The 21,978-nt window shown below is 31.5% G+C and overlaps 2 protein-coding genes across 5 annotated transcripts in view; both read left to right on the forward strand.

Moving 5' to 3' along the window:
- Positions 1–472: 472 nt before the first annotated feature.
- LOC108905967 (40S ribosomal protein S21) lies at positions 473–1,486 on the forward strand. Its single transcript, XM_018709057.1, has 4 exons — positions 473–540; positions 613–671; positions 858–1,049; positions 1,386–1,486. Exons 2-4 carry the CDS (start codon positions 622–624, stop codon positions 1,393–1,395), a joined length of 252 nt encoding a protein of 83 aa, XP_018564573.1. The 5' UTR covers positions 473–540; positions 613–621; the 3' UTR covers positions 1,396–1,486.
- Positions 1,487–1,733: 247 nt separating this feature from the next.
- The window catches only part of LOC108905968 (phosphatase and actin regulator 4), a 285,928-nt gene continuing 265,683 nt past the window's right edge, over positions 1,734–21,978 (forward strand). For all 4 annotated transcript variants that reach the window (XM_018709058.1, XM_018709062.1, XM_018709059.1 and 1 more), the window contains exons 1-2: positions 1,734–1,862; positions 6,062–6,172. In XM_018709058.1, coding sequence (XP_018564574.1) covers positions 1,757–1,862; positions 6,062–6,172 — 217 coding nt within the window. In that variant the 5' untranslated portion in view covers positions 1,734–1,756. The remainder of the gene's footprint in view (positions 1,863–6,061; positions 6,173–21,978) is intronic.

Here is a 21,978-nt window from a genome sequence, read left to right on the forward strand (position 1 = left end):
AAGAAACGGAAATGCCAAAACAACACATATGTTATTGCACCACCACGATATGAGAGTTTATTTTATAGTTAAAAAGGTATATTTTTAAACCTATATTTGCAGCAATCTCATTTTAAGAAAATATGGATTTATCCTTTAAGGTCTTTAATTATTATGTGCAGTAGTTAATGTTTTTGAGTAGGTTCTTCTAAGATTTACTATAAATTTTACTTTTGGTGTATTCTGTTTTACATTACGCCTGAATTATTACTAATTCTAATACATACGAGTATACTTTTACCTTATTTTAATTTACTCATTTTTAATAAAAGACACAATTTAATGCTATATACAGATGGATAATGTTGCAATGATATATTTTATTTGTCCTTTTTGGGCTTGATGAGAAAATAATCCGTGAATGGGTTATACCAGTGAAACCAACACGACTGATATGGTAGCTGCAAAATAATAATACTGATTGCTGGTATGGCAACACTGGTTCCCGATCGCTCTTTTTGGTTCGTCCTCCATTTTGGTTATATTTACTTGTAAAACAAGGTAAATTTTTTAATTATTTTACTAGAAATATGACTACTTATCAGTAGAATCTAATTCGTTTAATTTTTTCAGACCACAAACATGCAAAACGACGCTGGAGAAACGGTTGACTTGTACTGCCCAAGGAAATGGTGAGGTTATGTTAACACGTGTTTTCATTGTCGTGTATATTTCTTTCAAGTAATACACTAATTTACAAGACACATTAACTTAGAGGAACGTTATAAAGCGTTGTCAAAACTAATAACTTGCAACTAACAGAATTTCTAGCAACACAAGTTGCTGCAACTTGTTAACTGCTGTCTTATGTTTTGTAGCTCTGCGAGTAACAGGATCATCCACGCCAAGGATCACGCCTCGATCCAATTGAGCATCGCAGAAGTCGATCCTCAAACTGGCAGAATGACAGAAAACTCGAAAAGTTACGCTCTTTGCGGTGCTATTAGACGCATGGGTGAATCGGACGATTGTATTGTAAGGTTAACGAAAAAAGATGGGATATTGGCTAAGTGAGTATTAAATAGCAATAGTAACAATAGCAAAATTGAGAATATTAAACTTATATGATAGGTTTTCCTCATTAGTTGAAAATGCTGTTTCTGTAGCAGTTAGGAACTGATTTGAAACTATCAGAGATATTTGACCAATTCATTTGTAAGCCTTAACTCGCTGAAAGTACTTGAAACTAAAGTGGACGAGTATATCTGTTGGTTTAAAAACAGGTTGAGACTGCTGTAGAAACAAAATTATTCCGATGTAGTTACCTTCTTCATAAAAATAAAAATATACATACATATTTTTAATCTTCATTAAGAAATTTATATTTTCGTTATTTTTTGTTACAGGAATTTCTGAGTGGATTTATTGGACTGCAGTTGAAGATCATATAAAATAAATATGTGGTAGAACTTGTGGTTAAATAAATCTATATTTAGGTATTAATAAATGAGTCTTATTTATTTATATAATACATACCTATAATTTTTTTTTCCTTGTCCCTCTCACCGTTTTGAAAGTAAAAGTAAAGTTAGTAAGTGTAAATAAACTAATAAAGATAATACAACAAATTAAGTGAAAGGAAATATCCCAATTTGACATTTGGATTCAATATTCAAATTCGAACGCGTTCAATCAGGTGGTGTCCCCTGCCGATGTTTGAACGAACTAAATTTAAAACTGGCAAACAGTTGCCAAATATGGAAGTTTAAAATTTAAGATGGCCGAAAGTAGTGGTAGTGTAGTATCAAATAACGTAAATACACAAAAACAACCAAGTGCAGTGCAAAGTACTGATTCCGTGGACGAAGATAAGACTGATAAAGGTAAGTTTTTCGGCTTTGCAACTTTGTTGCCCCCTCAGGACGGCTATGTTTAGCCGAAGTGACAGATGGTGTTTTGTGTTTCCTAAGCACCGGATTTAAACAATTTTTGCTTGCCTGGCTTTTCTGATGTCATAATTAAACTCAGCCTACATATGTCACGTTTGAAAATGATTTGTCTGCCTTGTAAAAGCTTTAATTCGAGTTGATACAAAGCATTTGCTATGGAGGTTATGGATCAAAACATGACTCATATCTTGCCTAACAGGGGCATTTATCACATTATTTAGTTAAACTACTGCGTAATAAAGTTATATACCCACGTATATTAGAAATAACTATGATACAAAATGATTATTTTCGTTTTTTATAGTACTTTTCAGTTTATTTGTGCCAGAATCAACAGGCCGTTTCGCCTAGAGTGCGCTGGCAATTGTTTCAAAAGCGACCGCGAAACTGAAAATGTGAAGTGATCAGATATGAACTTGAGGTTTTATTTCAGTTATGGAGCCCATATTGCTCGAGGATTTTAAATATAAAGAAGAGCCCAGGAGTCTCTTAAACCTCCTAGAGTTTTACGAAAGAAACAAGGTGACCCCCAACAAAAGCGATATCTTAGCAGGCCTTGTTTATATTCTGATGCTCGAATGTGGCTTTGTTCCTGCAGAATACAAAGACAGCTGTGAAGATTACAATTTTAATTATCAAAGAGTGCTTAAGTTCTCCCATCAGTTGCCAAACAATTGGAAAAAGGGCAATTTGTACAGTTATTCTTTTGTTATGCCACTATTTGCTATATACGAATGTAAAGTGGCTTGTGTTGTGGTGGCCGATGACATTATAGTGAATTGCATAGTAAAGGGTATTGAAGATGGTCACTTTAACACAATATTAGATCCTCTCACATATTTTACAAGTTCAAATACTGATGTAAGAAAAGGGAAGCTTCAGAATTTGAGATGTCTGTCGAGAATTGTGAAAAACGAAGTGTGCTACCCTGCGAAACAAGCGATTCTCAGAACAAATTTTATAATTGCCAATTGTTTTGAGGAGCTGCCGCCTGAGATTATGTTGCTTATAATGAGCTATTTGAAAATTGAAGATCTGGTACATCTAGGACAGACTAGCAGTTTCTTTTACAATTTAATGAGAACTCCGAAATTGTGGATCGATCGATTGAGAATAGATTTCCAAAGAAACCTTCCAGTACACACATATGAACAGTTGAGAGATTACTACAAACACAGTTTGAATATCAAAAATCATAGAAATAAGTACAGGAATTTTTGGTGAAATCTATTTATTGTGATAGTAGATTTAAGTTTTACACAATAAGTGTTGTTTAATTTGTTTTTCTTTGAAATTTGTATCTTAAAAGTTATTGTAAAGTTACATATAAACTTTTTTAAATAAAAATGTTGTTTTCTGTCATTCCAAGATTTTCAGAAATAAAAAAATTTCGAATTTCTCATTTATTATTTATTATTGTACATGCCCGTATTCATGAGAAAAAAAGATTAAGCATTTCTAGAGCCAACGTTCAGTGTAAACAATCATCAATGTCACCAAATATTCAAAATCTCAGTGTTTTATGTTTGTGTTGTTGTTTTTGTGTGTGTTATTTTTCTAGATGTTGTGCGTAGTTAGACAATGTGTTCCATAAAAGTGCAAAAATTATAGCAATAAATTTTATTTCAGCCATGGAAGATGTTTCTTGAAAATTGTACCATTGATTTAACATACGAAACTGAAAAATCAAGGAAGAAGAATACATGTTCCATTTAGAGGATGAAATTTGGGTTTTTTCCTTTAATATCCATTAATATAATATTAAATATTCTATTTTTAAGTTGTTTCGTTAGCAATAATGGCTGGCAAAAATTAATCTGGTCGTGTCATGGGAATAAAGCATGGGACTTGTACTTACCGTTTTTGGGGATAATCTTTAGACTAGCATAAATAACTTTGCGGTGAAGAAATTTCAAACAAAATGTATGAATTATAAAAATTATAGTTGTGGATCTGATTACCTAAATGTTAAAGAGACCATGTGTTCTATTTTTGTATGACTAGTTCATGGGTGCCTAATTTTTGATATACAGAGTGTGCCATTTAACACTCCCGCTGCCAATATCTCTGAAATGAAGAAATTTATTTTAGTTCCGAATATTAAGGTCGTTAGGTCCCTCAAATAGCTTCAAATTGTAGTTAGAACTGTTAGGTAGTTCAAATCTTTCCTTATAGATGGCGCGGCGATACTAAACAAATTTTTTATCCCTGGAACGTGGAAATGCAGTTCATCTGAAAGATCATTAAATTTTGAGTAATTTTTGTAATATAAAGTTTTTCTCTATATTTACTTGTTTTGGAGATATGTCGACTTCAATATGCAATGTATGATGTAACAGGAAAATCTATTATTTTATTTAAATTACACAGAGACAAAATATTATTTTAAAATATTGCCATAATGGCTTTATTCACATCACATCACACACTAACAAACAAACAATAAATTATATAAAAAAACGAATAATCAACTACAGAAAAAAATTGTACAATGGTAAATCTTCTAAGGGGCAGAGACAAACCATATTTTATCAAATGTTATTTAAAAATGCAGTCATAGGTGGCTTATGTCATTTGTTTAAATTAAAACGTATGACAGATGACACAATCATATTAGTTTTCCAATAATTACAGTTTTATCAATTTACGTCTTTAATTTTAACTATACTAGTTATAAGATCTACCATTGTACAATTTTTTTCTGTAGTTGATCATTCGTTTTTTTATAATTTATTATTTGTTAGTTAGGATGTGGTGTGAATAAAGTCATAACAATATTTTAAAAGAATATTTTGTCTCGGTGTGATTTAGATAAAATAATAGATTTTCCTGTTACATCATACATTGCATAATATTGAAGTCAACATGTCTCGAAAACAAGTAAATATTGGGAAAAACTTTATATTACAAAAATTACTCAAAATTTAACGATCTTTCAGACGGACTGCATTTCCACATTCCAGGTATCAGAACATTTTTTATTATTGCCACGCCATCGATACAGGAAGACTTGAACTAGAATACTGCTACTTATGCTTCAACGGGTTACAGCCATCATATATGACCAATTTTCGACATCATCTAGTTGCATATGTGCTAGGTGGTACTTCCTTGGTAACATGCAGTATGATATTGAGTGTCCCTTCTATATAGAGGATATTTCATATATTTTTTTAATGCAAAAATAAATATTTTGCAAATATATGTGCAGCCCTTTCATCAAATACTTATCAAATTTTCATTTGAATCTTTTTCAATATAAAAATTCTCTATGAGAGCCTAGAAAAATGGTATAGGTTCTATGCTTCATTAACAAAATATGACCACTTTAATTTTCACTAATCGACACAGCTCCTGTTTAGTAAAGTTATTTGCATTGATGTTAAAACAACTTTCCTAGCCTATATTGAATTACATTTTAAAATTTTTCAAAAATTCTGCTTTGTTCATACCTTTTTCTAACTTTAAAGTTATTTATTTTGTATCTGATGATCTTGGTTTTCCCAGATTATATTTAACGTTTTATCTCATTTTTAAATCATAGGATCTCTAGTAATCCTTTTTCATTTAAATGATAAAATTTTATGATATTAAAACTGCTTATAAATGCAATTTTTATATAATCGCTTGGAATTTTGCGTCAGTAATAAAAGACGGGATATTTTTGGCAATTTTATTATTGAATAATCAACAGTACTATATAAATCGAATATGAACATAATTATAGTATTACAAAAGAATAAAGAGGCTGTGATATTACTATTTATAATGAGTAACATTTAAAAATAGTGGAACAATGCGCCTGACTTTATTAGATGCAGCTTTGTTGATGTAATAGTCTGCAAATAGACCATTGTCTCCTTGTATGTAAAATAAAGTGTTTTAAATTAGAATTAAATTGAAATAAAGTGGTATTCTAGTACATTGACTTGTCTTTTTTTAATTATTATGTTATTAATAGATATTTGAAATACTTGATACTGGCAAATCAAATTTTTAGTTTTTCAAAATAAGTTTCTTCCTTGTATCAAAAATATACTTTGTAGTATATTTTCTACAAATGCATTGTCACTCCTGATGGGGTATTTTCAAGTCTGCTTTTTCCCCCTATAGGATTTTTAATGAACTTTCAGAAAATGAACCGCCCTTAGACGTTAATCACCCCACCCTTCCTGAAGCGACTAGTGCGGGGACTACAGGAAAAATTTTGGATCTCAACTTAAATAGAACCAATGGCGACTCTGGTAAGTAATGTAGTAATTTTTATTATTTTGGGACTCGTTTATGTAGTTTTCTATTGCTCCTTCATTTTCAACAATAGAACAGTCAAGTTGTCATCTGTTCCTAGAAAGGTGCTAAGCCGATATTCATTATTATTGTATTAATTACAGACCATTTTAATATGTTGAAATGAAGACCTTACGGAAGTCTCATTAAACTAAAAGAGAATATAACAAAAATAAAACATCATAGAACATACTTAAAAACATTGTTGAGGGTAACATTAAAGAATTGCATTATGCATAGAAAAGGATTATCGTCTATGAGCATAGAAATTTATAAAATAAGAATGTGTCACAATGCGGCGTATTCTGATATTCGACAATTCCTTGTGACAGGTTAGAATTTTCTGTCCTGAATAAGAATAACACTACGGTAATCCAAGTATACAGCAAATACATCTCAATAACTATACTACTGTTCTGTAGAAGTGGAGAACCCAAATATTGAGATAAGTTGAAAGATGTATAATAATAAATATTATCCAAAGATGTCACTCTTTCTGCTTATTGTGCAATATGTCACACTTCAAAATGATATGTTATGTATAAACTTCAGAAATGGATATAATTTTACACTTTAGGTGCTCAAAAACTTTGAACTTTTGTATTAAATTAATTTAACTTTTTTTTTTAATTTTTAAAAATTAATTTAATATTTAATTCTACCTCTTTAACTTGTTTCATATTTACTAATTATTGACCCAATAACTCGACAAACTGTCAAAAATTGTACAGTTCGCTATATTTTCGGCATACAGTTTAAAAATCGGCAAGTTTAACTATTAAATTTAAGGTTAACCTCATTTAGAATAAGAATCAGTCTAGATGACAACAAATTCTTTAAAAGTAAAAACTCAAAATTGTGGAACACCTAAAATTAGCCAATAAATTAGAACAAGTGCTATTCTCCAATTTCTTGACCAATTTCAGGGTGTATATCAATCTGGAAAACCTGAAATTCTAGGGAACTTTCATAATTTGGAAATGTCAGAGAAGTATCAGCGAAATATCAGGGAATCCTCAAATTTTCACGGAATTTTTTCATATTGGAATCATACAAGGTACTGCTGTTGGACGTCATGTCGTTGAAAAATAAATTTACGCCATCTAATTGTACACACCTGTGTTATATGTTTATTCGTTTGCAATCCAATTGAAAAAAATCTTGAACTGTATTTAAATATGGTCTAACCTGTTTCGTATTATAATAACAATTATTCCTTTTTAAATAAAATCCAATATGTCAATCTTAAAGTTGTGAAAAGAACACAAAACATTTCATCAAAATTTTTTTCAAACTACAAAACGATTAAGAAACATTGCAGCTTGCAGCTAATTTTTTAAACAAGTGGTTTTTACTCTTTTGTAATAAAATTCAAATAAGGAGGAAGTATTTTTCTTCCAATGAAATGTTACTAAGCATTCTGCATTACTTTGCCCATATAAGCTTTCCAACATCTAATACCAAATTTGATTAAATTTGATTCGCCCTGTATATGAGTATGATCTTGGCACTAAGTGAGAATTTTTTTTATACAATTTTAGGATTAAAAATGATATTTCTGAATGTATTTGCCAACTTTTTATTGGCATGACTTTAATCGGCCGAACTTAGTAATAATATTAACATTTTTCAAAAAAATGTTAGGATTTCTTGACGAAATTCCATTTATTTTGAGAAAATTTATATTTCCGTTTCGAAATAAAAGTCAGTATTTAAAAAATAAGATCGAGAACTGTCAGTTTTTGTTTTTTTTAATTGTGACGTTTTTATTTTTAATTAGAACATGTCACATTTTTTTAGAGTATGTCTTTCTTAGAGTATATCTATTTATTTTTGGAGTTTTTATTGTATGGACTAATTTAACCAAAGGAATAATATTTAGGTACTGATTTTGTATGGCATTATTAATTAACAATATTATAATTTTACTAAACAGTCTATATATTTTTCGAGAAACATACTTTTTTAATTTCAGTTGATTGAAATAAAGTAATTTTCTCCTAAACCAAAAATCTCTTATCTCTAAACTGCTCTTGTTTGACATTCAGACCAGCAAACAATTATTAGAAGAAAAAGTTTTGGTGCAAATTTTATGGGGGCCACTATAAGAGCTTATATTTATTTATTCTATTTTAAAGGAATTAAACTAGTTCAATCAGAAATATTCTAGGCATGCAAAGAACGTCAGATCTATTAAAAAAAAATATTTCACATCTAGTCATATTCAGAGCTTTTGACACTCGTTTCAACGTAATTTTTTTCTAAAAGTGTAATATTTATATATAATTTTGTTATGTTAATATTCATGATTTCCATACAAGGAAGGTATCATGAAACAATCTTAAGTAAAATGTCGAAACAACAAATTGCTTTGTACTAGCTGTTTCTTTACGTGTTCGTATTTATTAAAGGTGATAAGAGAACAAAAATATAAAACACTTAACTATTTTAACGATTTCAACTAGAAAGGTCGGCAAACAAGTAAAAAAAATAATAACGAATTAGCTTCAAAATAGAGTAAAAGTGAATATTAGAATATAGGTATGTTTTTTTTAATTTGAATTAGCTTCAATAGAGTAAAAGTGAATATTATGATATAGTATAGGTATGTTTTTTTAATAGAGCTTATATCTTCTTATCAAATGTACACCCTGCAATTTATTCAGTATTGTTAATTTACCACGATAATTTATGTAAGTATGTATTACATTATACCGATCTAACAGCCAATTCCCTGAGCAACTTATTAAGTCAGAAACTGGTAAACGTAAAGCAGGTTTTGCATTCCCATTGGTTGTAAATCGAAGAAAAATATTTGTTCAGCTTATTGATCATCTTATTTTTTATTATTGTCGATTCACGCGCGGCAACTAGATGACGCTGTGTCGTGTACAATCGAATGGTACGTCGTAATTCAGTTTCCGTCGTTAGATGGCTCTGTTCCCCGTGTTTTCGCTTCCCGCTGTGGAGCAGGCGGCATCGATCCGCTCCCAGGACGAGTTCAAATCAAACGGGATGCTGGAGGTGTGCCCCTGAACCGCATGTGGTGCAAAGGGACGTCGTCGTCGACGGAGGAATTTCTCGAAAATTTATGAGGTCGAGGTTGCAGATTACCGCGTAATAGCAAAATCGATGGCGGTTAATTTACGGGTGGGTTTACTGCCTAGTCTCGGGAAATGCAGAATGCCGGCTTTCCTGGGGCATTTAGAAACTTACCGCGGAATTTCTGGCGTGCCTTTCGCCAGGATTATGTTCTTTCTTGAGACGTAGGGGGTTGCGGAAAGATAAGCTACGGGCATATTTGGGTTGACGGGGAAAACTAAGGAAACTAATGTAAATTTTGTCAGCAAATATAGCGGGGATATTTGTTATAATACTTTGTTTTTAAATATGTTGTGGAAAAAGTTATGTCTTGTATCATGAAAATATTTAAACATTTTACTTAAATTGTTTTATAGTTTATTTCATGCTATTTGGTGTGACGTTATTATTAGGATTTTTTTTTCAGGACTATCAAACATACTTCTTTATCAAGCCAAAGTGTACACTCATTAAAAGTTTCAGGAATCCGGGCAGACTTCTTGAAAAGTTTCCGAAAGGTATACACTGCGCAACAAAAGTCAGGAATAAGATATTCTTGTCGTCGCACAGTGTCTACTAGCGCTAGCACAAAGCATTACTTTATACATAGTAGACGTTGAGTAGCAATAATATCTAAAACATGATGTATGCTTTGTATACTCAAAACATGTCGGTATATACAGGGTGAGTAATTAATAATGGTACACAGCTTAATGGCAGATTGTTAACGTCAAAATATAGCGATTAAGCCAAACATGCCTTAATCAATTGTTGCTCATTTTCGTTCTACAGGGTGTTAAAGTTGAAAAAAAATATTTTTTTTTTCTATATCTTAAGTATGTATGGACCGATTGTTTTGAAAATTTGTAGTTTTACGTTTTTTGAGGAAGCAAATACGAATATGCAAACAGTGTTGGGGTCACGTCTAGAGGGCGCTAATTATACTGTCCTATCAATGTAAAACTTTGTCTAACCTTTTGTATTTTACAATTTTGAATTTTTTAACTTGAAATTGTTGAACTACGTTCAATTCTACATAAAAAAAGGTATACTTTTTACAAATCGATAAACTAAACCATTTTCGAGATACATACGTTTTAAGTTTTTGAGATTCAGCAGGAATTAAATTAGAAAATTAGCAGGTCTTAAGATACCAAGCCCGAATTAAGAATTAAGACAAACATTAGGGCAATTGAAGATTTTATTATGCATATCTTAACAAATTATTAACTACCAGCAACTTCAATGCACTTTCTTAGCCTTTTATTAAGGGCCCCATATTCTTTAAATAGTGTTTTCCGCAAAGACAAATAATTTCAAACATTTAATAACTGAATAATCTAAAGCTTATCAAATAATAGGAATGTTATGTCATGCCATCTGGTTATTTTCAAAGACGCCGCAGTAAAACGAATAAACAGGTGCAAAAAACGATCAAACCATCAAGGTTTTAGGTACTGAAATCTACGAAAATACTAACTTTTTTATATATAATTCCACATGTAAATATTCTTATAACATTTACTTGCTTAGTCCTACATATAAAATTGTTTACTTTTATTTATAAGTACGTGAAAATAATTCTTAAAATGTGGGGTTAGAATAATAGCAAACGCATGTTTTACAAACGCTTTTTTCTTAGTTATTATTTTATTTCAGTAAATTTAAATGGTAACAATGAATAAACAAAACATCAAGGATTTTATTTTTGTGCTTGCTTTTGTTCTACACCTTTTACTTTTAAAGATTTCAGTACCTAAAAACGCCAGAAATTTCACTATTTCTCGGCCAGAAATATGGCCACCTTAAGATATTCTCTTCTCTAAAAAATAACGACAAGGAAAAAACTACTTCTTAATCAAATTGAATAGAAAACAATATGGTATTGTAGTGACAGCTGTCAATTTATTATGTCCATGCCTACTACTTTCGAAAAAATAATTTTCTAATTTAATTCCCGTCGAATCTCAAAAACTTAAAATGTCTGTATCTCGAAAACAGTTGAGTTTATCGATTTGTAACAAGTATACCTTTTTTATTTAGAATTGAACGTAGTTCAACAATTTCTAGTTAAAAATTTCAAAATTGTAAAACATAAAAAGTTAGACATATTTTTACATTGACAGGACAGTACAACTAGCGCCCCCTAGACGTGACCCCAACACTATTTGCATATTCGTATTTGCCACCTCAAAAAACGTAAAACTACAAATTTTCAAAACAATCGGTCCATACATACATAAAATATAGATAAAAAAAGAAAATATTTTTTCAACTTTAACACCCTGTAGAACGAAAATGAGGAACAATTGATTAAGGCATGTTTGGCTCAATCGCTATATTTTGACGTTAAGAATCTGCCATTAAGCTGTGTACCATTATTAATGACTCACCCTGTATAGACATCCAAATAACTAAATCTCATTTATGGCGTAAGTTCTGTTATCGGAATTACTGTTACCACGGCAGGGGCGTGCCTTGATATTTTCCGCGTTGCTTTCAGATAGATTTTTTGAATTAAAACTGTTTACTGGATATTGGGGTGTACCTACTTCAGCTTGCAGTACAGGTAATAGGCCGTATTTATAAAAATAAAGTATTTCCTTTAAATATAAAGGTAAAAGAAAAAGGTAGAGCTCACAAGGAGAAGATAGAAGGAAAAGGTTTTGCTTTATTTCGTATTTATAATCTTTCCCTTTTCCTTACAAGCTAATCCTCGCAACAAGAAGGAAAAGATAAACGCGAGTTTATACTCTAACCAATGTTTGAATAGGGCAAAGTCCAACAAATTTAGCAGTATCGGTCTGAAACATATGCGGGGACGATTTTCTTTTCTGAAGGGGTCAAGAACAGTAGGTTCATCATATTAAAGGGTAATCCCTTTAATATGATGGATATTTTAAAAATCTACTAAACGACATTATGAGAGAACGTTATAAATAAAAACAAGCTTCCACACTACCTACTCATGAAGTATTGCTTATGGTGCGTTACCATATTTTTATAGTGGGTAGTTCGCTAGTAGCCCTATTTTGCACATTAATTTAACAATTCTCTAGTAAACAACATTCTAGCATTAACAAAATAAAAATATTTGCAAGTATGTAATAACAAATAATCACGAAAAAAACAAAATAAAATTTTCTTATAAATTGAAAAACATAACAATTCAAAAAATAATACCGCATCTAAAACAATCACTCAGTCAGTTTCCGGTACTCCATTATCACTCATCACTATCACTATCACTATTACCGACATTGATAATAAAAGGATCGATGACTTCATCAACCATATGGTCTACATCCCACATTCTCTTTTCCTCTTTTTCAGCGTGATTAATACACTTTCTTCAGTCTTCTGTTGTAACGTTTTCTAGAGCTTTCTTAAGATGGCGTTGAACATCATTAAATGATCTATTTTCTCGGGCCACTTCCCCTTTAACTTGTGCCCAAATTAACTCGACTGGGTTTAGTTCACAAAGATAGGGGGACAATCTTAGTATGGTGATTCCACGGCTTAGTGCTAATTCATCCACAGTTAGTTCTTCTCATGACATATTTCGCATCTTCGTCAACTTCTATTTTCTTTCTTCTGCTTTTAGGTTTTGGTGGTAGTACTTCTCCACGCACTTTTTGTTCTCTAAGAATTTTATATACATTAGCCTTTGAAGCTCCTGCATAATCCGTGCACATATTTATTAATTTTTGTTTTGAACGCTCTGGGTGATCTCTTGGCAGGCAATGAAATACACGTAAAATAATCTTCTTTTCACTTACCGTTCTAGTGACCGCCCTTTTTGTACCTGTCGATGATGACGATCCTGGTCCTGATGATGACCTTCGACCTACAAGTGCTATATACGAATGAAATAAATAAATTCATATTTGCAACAGAAGCTTCTTTGGACTAGATGCATTTTTTCTGAAGGAAATCCTTCAGTTTTAAAGCAAATGCTACTCTTTATGAATGCCAAAAAAGTAAAACCTTTTCCTTTGGAGCAACACCTTTTTACTCCAAGTCCAAATCTTTTCCTTTTTTTAAATGAATATAATGTGAAGTAAATGCTTTCTTTGATTTCTGCAAGTAAAAGCAAATCCTCTTCTTTATAAAAACGGCCTAATGTTTTGCAGTTACGAATAGACAAGGCGAAAACCTCGCATTCGTGGGAGAAATTTTCCGACTCGATTTTTTTTGCATATTCAGATTCGTGGGATGTTCCTTAACATGAATCAAGATGATGCCGTCCGGAAATCTGATGTCCAGTTGTTTAAACAAACTTTTTTTAAACAAATTGTAAAAATTGATTTTTTCCTTCATTTTTTTAGGTTCTTTGGCACATTATAAACAAAAAAGTTCCTATGCACTATGCCTCTAAAGTTGATAGTTTTAAAGTTATAAACAATTTAAGTTGCTAAAAATTACCTAAATTAAAGTTTAAACATCCCCCTACAAGATGCTGAAGAGTTTTTGGAACTCGCATTATTCTAAAACCTTATTTTTTAATTGTTAATAAACCGCTATGAGCGCTATTTCGGCTTCAGCTTATGTTCTTTGAATTTAGCATTCTAAGTACTACTCCTCATAAAATATTGTAAAAATTGATTATTTAAATTTCATAATTCATAATAATTTTATTTAATTAATTCAAAATTGTACGAATAGAGTGCAGAANAGTACTTCTCCACGCACTTTTTGTTCTCTAAGAATTTTATATACATTAGCCTTTGAAGCTCCTGCATAATCCGTGCACATATTTATTAATTTTTGTTTTGAACGCTCTGGGTGATCTCTTGGCAGGCAATGAAATACACGTAAAATAATTTTCTTTTCACTTACTGTTCGAGTGACCGCCCTTTTTGTACCTGTCGATGATGACGGTCCTGGTCCTGATGATGACCTTTTCTACCTACAAGTGCTATATATGAATGAAATAAATAATTCGTATTTGCAACAGGAGCTTCTCTGGACTAGATGCATATTTTCTGGAGGAAGTCCTTCAGTTTTAAAGCTACTCTTTATGAATGCCAAAAAAAGTAAAACCTTTTCCTTTGGAGCAACACCTTTTTGCTCCAAGTCCAAATCTTTTCCTTTTTTTTAATAAATATAATGTGAAGTAAATGCTTTCTTTGATTTCTGCAAGTAAAAGCAAATCCTATTCTTTATAAAAACGGCCTAATGTTTTGAAGTTGCGAATAGACAAGGCGAAAACCTCGCATTCGTGGGAGAAATTTTCCGACTCGATTTTTTTGCATATTAAGATTTGTGAGATGTTCCTTAACATGAATCAAGATGATGCCGTCCGGAAATCTGGTGTCCATTTGTTTAAACAAACTTTATAAACAAATTGTAAAAATTATTTTTTTTCCTTCATATTTTTTAGTCTTTTTTGCACATTATAAACAAAAAAGTTCCTATGCCTCTAAAGTTGATAGTTTTAAAGTTATAAACAATTTAAGTTGCTAAAAATGCGAAAATGACGATTTTCTACGGACGATTTCCGGGTTAAAAATTGTTATTTTTGATTTTGCCAGGTACCTAAATTAAAGTTTAAACATCCCCCTACAAGATGCTAAAGAGTTTTTGGAACTCGCATTATTCTAAAACTTTATTTTTTAATTGTTAATAAAGCGTTATGAGCCGCGCGCGCGCCTCTCTCATACGCGGATTCGCTATTTCGTCTAGTGGCTTCAGCTTATGTTCTTTGAATTTAGCATTCTAAGTAGTACTCCTCATAAAATATTGTAAAAATTAATTACTTACATTTCATAATTCATAATAATTTTATTTAATTAATTCAAAATTGTACGAATTTTGATTTGATTTTTATTAAAGAACATTCATTTAATACTGCATATTACTATTATCACACATTTATTCAATTATAAGAATTCTCACACTGTTCTATGTGACAACCACATAAAGGTAAACAAGTGACAGTTTTTCCTACAAGAACAAGCTTTAGTCTTACAGTTTTTTTTTTTACATTTACTAAGTCTTTGGGTAATGGATCTTTGGTAATAAATTTAGGTAATAATTCACCTGTTTCATTTTGATGATCAAAAGCTGTGAAATCCAAATATTGATATTGAGGAAAAATGGAACTTTTCCATATGGACGTTTGTAAAGAAGTTCATTGCGCATTATTTCACAATTAAAAAACAAAGCTTTAAAATAATGAGATGATGAAAAACTCTTCAGCTTTTTGTAGGGGGATGTTTAAACTTTAATTTAGGTACCTGGCAAAATCAAAAATGATAATTTTTAACTAGGAAATCGGCCGTTGAAGATAGTCATTTTCGCATTTTTAGTAACTTAAATTGTTTATAACTTTCAATATAACTATAACTATCAATTTTAGAGGCATAGAGCATAGGAACTTATTTGTTTGTAATGTGCCAAAAAACCTAAATGACCTTTTCCGGAGTGAAAAAACCAATTTTTACAATTTGTTTAAAAAAAGTGTGTTTAAACAAATGGGCACCAGATTTCCGGCCGGTATTATCTTGATTCATGTTAAGGAACATCTCACGAATCTGAATATGCAAAAAAGTCGAGTCGGAAAATTTCTTCCACGAATGCGAGGTTTTCGCCTTGTCCAGAAGGCGTGTTGCTTCGGTTCTTTTCTTGGAATCGTTGTCTCAACAAATACACGTACGGACTGTATTTCTACTGTAGCAGTACCTACTGATGGTTACTTAAAACTGAATTTGCAATTATTCTATTTACTACGAAAAAACGGGACGAAAAAGCGGACGACACTCTATTTACTCCCATAACTATTCACTTTTTTATGTTGTGTGTAAATCGGAGAGATACCAGAGGTTCTCTGTCCGTTTTTTAATAGTTTTAATTATTATTAAACGATTTTGTTTATTGACAACGCATTCTACGTACCAATAAAAAAATTTACTTCATATCTTCATGGCTGTTAAAGTAATTAATTACCTACCTACTTTAAATATGTTATATTTTCTGCTTGATTGCCAGTTTTGATTTATTTAAAGTTTAAAGTAACCAAAATACTGTGAAGCAGTTAATTAAGAAAGAAATACCCCGGAACGTCTTCAATTTACTTACAGTTTATTGGTAGGGACAACTTTCGTTCCCAATCCTTATTGTAATCATAGCCCGCTGGAAGATTTTAAATTTTAATGATTTGCTGTTTACTTAGTTGGGGAGATTGATTGTCTTACTTATTATGCCGACGATTGGCCTGTCAGGAGTTTTCTTTGAATGACAAAGATGATTGCTTCGTTTGCCTTACATCTGATATTAATCCACTTTTAATTTTGTTTCTATTTGGAAGTTCTATTAAATTAAAACTTTAAATATTTGCAGGATTAGTGATTCAATTCGAGTAAAATTGAAAGTAATATTTTAATTTCGACACCAATAGAAAAAAAATTATATTTCGGATGAGATTACTTTGTTATACATTTTAGTCGTTAGATACTTTTACGAATATTTTGCTGATTATTTGTCTTTATATTATCACAATTAATTGTTAATGGATCATATAACATACTATTAAACGAATAAACTTAACTAGAAATGTTAAAACAAGACAACTTGTACAGGGTGTCTCATAATTAGTGTCCAATAATTTACCACTTGATTCTATTACCAAAAATAAGAATATTTTTTCATATAAATATTCATTTTTTTTAAAATATTTCCGAAATGTTTTGAAGGAAAATTATGAATTTTGACATCGTGAACGTTCATTAAAAGTCGAAATAGATCATCATAAATTTTTCCAAAAATTTTAGTCAGGGGCATCGGCTAAAATTTGCCCCGATTTTTTTGTTTGTCGAAACTTTCAAATTCAGATGCCAACATATTATGATAGACCATTTCCTCTAAAAAAAGAGGTACTCTTTATTTCTTTCGATAAAACGCTTAATTTCCGAGAAAAACGGATCTAAGCATTTCATTACATACATTAATAAAATTTGAAAAAATTTTCTTGAATAGCTAAAATGGGTACATGAACCACTATGAATTTTGATTTATCATCATATATTGTAATAAACAACGTGAAAAGTTATTAGAAAAGTTTGTTATGGGCGTCCCAAGCAGGGGGGGGGGGGCTCGGGATAAAATTTGCCCCACATTTGTTGCTATTTTCAAATTTAAACAGTAAAATTTGATAGATTGAGTTTTCTATTAAAAATGGCAATGTTGTGTTATATCGAAAAAGTAATCCGTTTTCGAGAAAAATATGTTATAACACTTTCCAAAGTGTGCTTTTCTGAGCACTTAAATTCGTTTTCCTTGGAAATGGGGCTTTTTATCGAAAGAAATAAAGAGTATCTTTTTTGTAGAGGAAATGAAGGTACTTACATCATATGTTGGCCTCTGAATTTGAAAATTTTGACAAGCAAAAAAATTGGGGCAAATTTTAGCCGGCGACCCCCCCAATTGAGACGCCCCTGACTAAAATTTTGGAAAAATTTTATGAATATCTATTTCGACTTTTAATGAGCGTTCACGATGTCAAAATTCATAATTTTCCTTCAACCCATTTGGGAAATATTAAAAAAAATGAATTTTTTGTGGCCCTATTTAAGGAAGAGCCTAGCACCCTTAGGAAGCATTTCTCGACCCATGTAAACCTTTCAGTAAAAAATCATCTTTCCATTGTTTTAAAACCTTTTTAGGAATTCCGATAAACTAATGAGAATCAAAAAAGTCATTATGTTATATGTATATTGACTTATTTCATAAGTAGGTATTTCAGAGCCACTTATAAATTCGGTATATCAAACAAAAGAATTGTCTAAAAATAAATGCTTTATATATTTATAATAAGTATGCATAATATGCTTTATAATATGTCGATTAGTGTTATAATTTGTACACTTTTTTTATAAAACTAATATATATAGCGTGTGCGTGTCCTATTAAGAATGGGACATAGAGCAGCTTTAGATGGAGGACCTCAGTCTAAAACAATCGAGCAAATCATGTCTTAGCAAAATGTTATTTCTTACCGAGATAAAGGATGTTTTATTTGAATTTTTTTTTCAGTTTCTCGAGATTGCTCACGAACCTTTAGAGGAATTGAATTAAAAATGTATGGAAATGTGCTTTCAAAGACCACATATTACTAGATGTAAATTCTTTTCTAATTACTAATAGGTGGCGGTAGATATGTCATAGAAAATTACAAATTTCTGCTCAAACTTTTTGACTGATAACTTTATAATTATTTTTATTAGATATTGCTGATAACAATTGAAACAGCTGTCAAAGTCTGTTTGGTCGGTTCAATTTATGTTGTTCATATTTGCTTTTAGATATAATTTAGTGTTACTTTTTAAAATATACAAGTACGTACCTCGACATAATGAATTTTCTTATGAAGAAATGATGGATATATTTAGTTGGTGTTTACGCTAAAGAAGATTTTTGTGGACGTGCTGCAGCAAAACGGTATTTTACATTATATCCCACTAGGAGGCAGTCAGGATACAAACGTTTTGAACATTTTTATGGCCGGGTTAGGCGAAACAGGGTAATTTGTCCAAAAAGTAATCGTGGCCGACCTGAAATAATACCAGTGAAACAGGAAGTTTTTTTTTACATGTCAGAGCCAATAACAAAATATATGTATTGTATTTATGAAAGAAACTTAGGAATAAGAAATATTAACTCACGTGCGTAAAATCTACAAATAAGTACGCACCGTTTGTATTCTGCTGTAATTGTAAGCAAGTCTTCAATTCATGAAATTGAAATCAACAATCATAATACTAACCGTACTTTTTCAAAAAAAGTTTTGTTTACGGACGCAACAAACATTTATTTGAACTTGAAAACCCACATTAAACAAGGAACAGGCATTTTCAATTTGTATTTTTGACTAAGATTGATGTAGAATTATTGGAAATTGTTTACTCGAACCTTGAAAGTTTCTTTGTAAACTCAGGAGCGACCTGTACTTATTGTATTTTTAGAAAATCTCTTGTGCACGACGGGGCACCAGGTCATTTTCAAAATCAATCTCGTTCTTCTAAAAAAACTAAAACATGTTGTTATATTTTGACATCCATTACTTACAGCTGCTCTGTGACTCTTAATGTGACACCCTGTATACATGTTGCCCCAACTGAAAGGTATGAGTCGTCAATGATTTTTTTTAATGACAACTATACTTTGGGCCCTTTTTGAAAAGCATATAAAGTTATACTTTTCTACAAAAATTTCAAATATTTATTCGCAGATCAAGATACAATAAGTTAAATATTATACAGGGTGGCCAAATGAAAACGAAACAGAGCCATTTTCAGGAACTGCGACAAGATTGTAGAAAAACGCTCAGACCCGTCGATTTTAGATTAAAGGGGGACATCCTTTGCTAATATTTTTAACTCCGCCACTTTCACCCCAAGCAAGGGTAAACATCACCCCAAAATATTTAAATGGCATTGGGGGTTGAGTAATATTTCTTTTGAAAGCTCTTACAATTCTCTTTACAACAGACTTTAAATTTTATAATTCCGCCCAATACTTTGAAAAAAATTTACATTTTAAAATTTAAATTATGTTTAGTTGCTTACTTACTACTTAGTTGATTAAATGTTCAAACTGATGACCGCCCGCTTCCATACAAGAATAAAGATTTTGTTCGAAACGTTCGCGCACATTCCGAAGCATTTCCGGAGTGATTCGACGGCATTCGTCGACGATTCTTTGACGCAAATCTTCCAGCGACGCTGGCTGTGTTTTATAGATTTTACTTTTTAGGTATCCCCACAAAAAGAAATCAAGGGGCGATAAATCCGGTGATCGTGGAGGCCACTCAATGCTGCCTCTTCTCCCAATCCAATTCCGTAGAAAACGTTGGTCCAAATACTGACGGACAATTAACGCATAATGCGGAGGAGCACCGTCCTGTTGAAAAATCAAATGATCTTCATCATACTCTGGAACATTTTCAATAATATCAGTCAAGGCAGGGTCAATAGCGTCTTCCAGTAATTGCAAATACATTTGGCCAGTCAAATTACCAGGTAGAAAAAAAGGACCCACCAGCCGGTCACCGAAAATTCCAGCCCATACATTTAATTTTTCCGGTTGCTGTGTATGCACCTCGTGAAAAACTCTTGGGTTTGAATCGGACCAATAGCGGCAATTGTGACGATTTACCGTCCCGTTCAAGAAAAAACTGCATTCATCAGAAAAACAGATGTTAAAAAGGAACTGTGGATCGTTCCCTGCTCGCTCACTCATTATTTCGCAAAATTGCAAACGGCGGTCATAATCATCCTCATGAAGTTCCTGGACTAAATGTATTTTGTATGGATGGAATTTATTCTTCTTCAAAATGGTTTGTATGCTAGTTCGATTGATCCCAGACGCAGATGCCAGCTGCCTCGTACTTAATGTAGGATCAAGATGAACTTGTCCCAAAACTGCAACTTCACTAGCTTTATTAACTATAGGTTTTTCAATTTCTCGTTTTTTATTGGCTACGTTCCCTGTCTCTTGAAATTTTTTTACTAACTCTAGAACATACTTCCTCCTGACATGTCGATCTTGATGTTGTTCATTAAATAGCTGAGCTGTTCTATTCGCACATTTATTGTTCATAAAGTAAAGCGAAATGATATCTACCCTTTCCGCAATGGAATAAACCATAGTGTTTAATTTTCAAAAACACAATTAAATAAACTACCAACCAACGCTTCCAAATAATACTAGAAAATAATTTGGAATCCACTAATTTTACGTTCATTGTGTGTGTATAGCATTCATTTCTGTTTTTTACAATTGTGTTTTTTTTTACGAAAGTGATAACAAATCGCCAAAAACCAATGTAACGCAAGAAATACTAAATTTATACCATTGGCGTACTTAACTCGAATGACTGACATTTTTACCGTTACTAATTGTTTGTACATAAGTTTCAACTTTAAAATCAAAATTCTTAATAAGTATTGGGCGGAATTATAAAATTTAAAGTCTGTTGTAAAGAGAATTGTAAGAGCTTTCAAAAGAAATATTACTCAACCCCCAATGCCATTTAAATATTTTGGGGTGATGCTTACCCTTGCTTGGGGGTGAAAGTGGCGGAGTCAAAAATACCAGCAAAGAATGTCCCCCTTTAATCTAAAATCGACGGGTCTGAGCGTTTTTCTACAATCTTGACGCAGTTCCTGAAAATGGCTCTGTTTCGTTTTCATTTGGTCACCCTGTACTATTGTTATTTTAAAAATTGGCCGTTATTTAATTAATTTGGTGTCAGATTAATATTTTGGAAGGAATCAATAAAAACTTCCGGTTATTAAGATATTCTGCTGGTGTTTATTGCCGATAGAAACTTAGAATAGAATAGAATAAAATATTTATTGGTCTACATTAATACATAACATATTATAGTAGCAAGTCAAAGAAACACACACTCATAAAAACAACAATTTAAGAAAATACAACTAAAGCACTATAGACATATAGAAATACACATTGATCTAACAATAAAATTTGCTTTACAACGTAATAAACGTTAGAGTAAAAGCGACCACTAAAAGTCAGGAACACTATCCATAAAGTCACTAACAGAATAAAAACATTTTGACAACAAATAATTCTTTATACACAACCTAAATTTGACATAACATAGTGATTTTACATGTGATGGGAGGATATTGTACATGTTTAAATTTAAGGAATTTCT

Source organism: Anoplophora glabripennis, unplaced genomic scaffold, assembly GCF_000390285.2.
Source record: "Anoplophora glabripennis isolate ALB-LARVAE unplaced genomic scaffold, Agla_2.0 scaffold113, whole genome shotgun sequence".
NCBI classification, from domain to species: domain Eukaryota; kingdom Metazoa; phylum Arthropoda; class Insecta; order Coleoptera; family Cerambycidae; genus Anoplophora; species Anoplophora glabripennis.

What these genes read in the sequence shown, in the direction of transcription:
- LOC108905967 (XM_018709057.1), top strand. Translation starts at nt 622, where the DNA reads ATGCAAAACGACGCTGGAGAAACGGTTGACTTGTACTGCCCAAGGAAA. An exon ending in TTGTACTGCCCAAGGAAATG is followed by an intron (nt 672 to 857) that starts GTGAGGTTATGT and finishes TATGTTTTGTAG; the next exon opens with CTCTGCGAGTAACAGGATCA.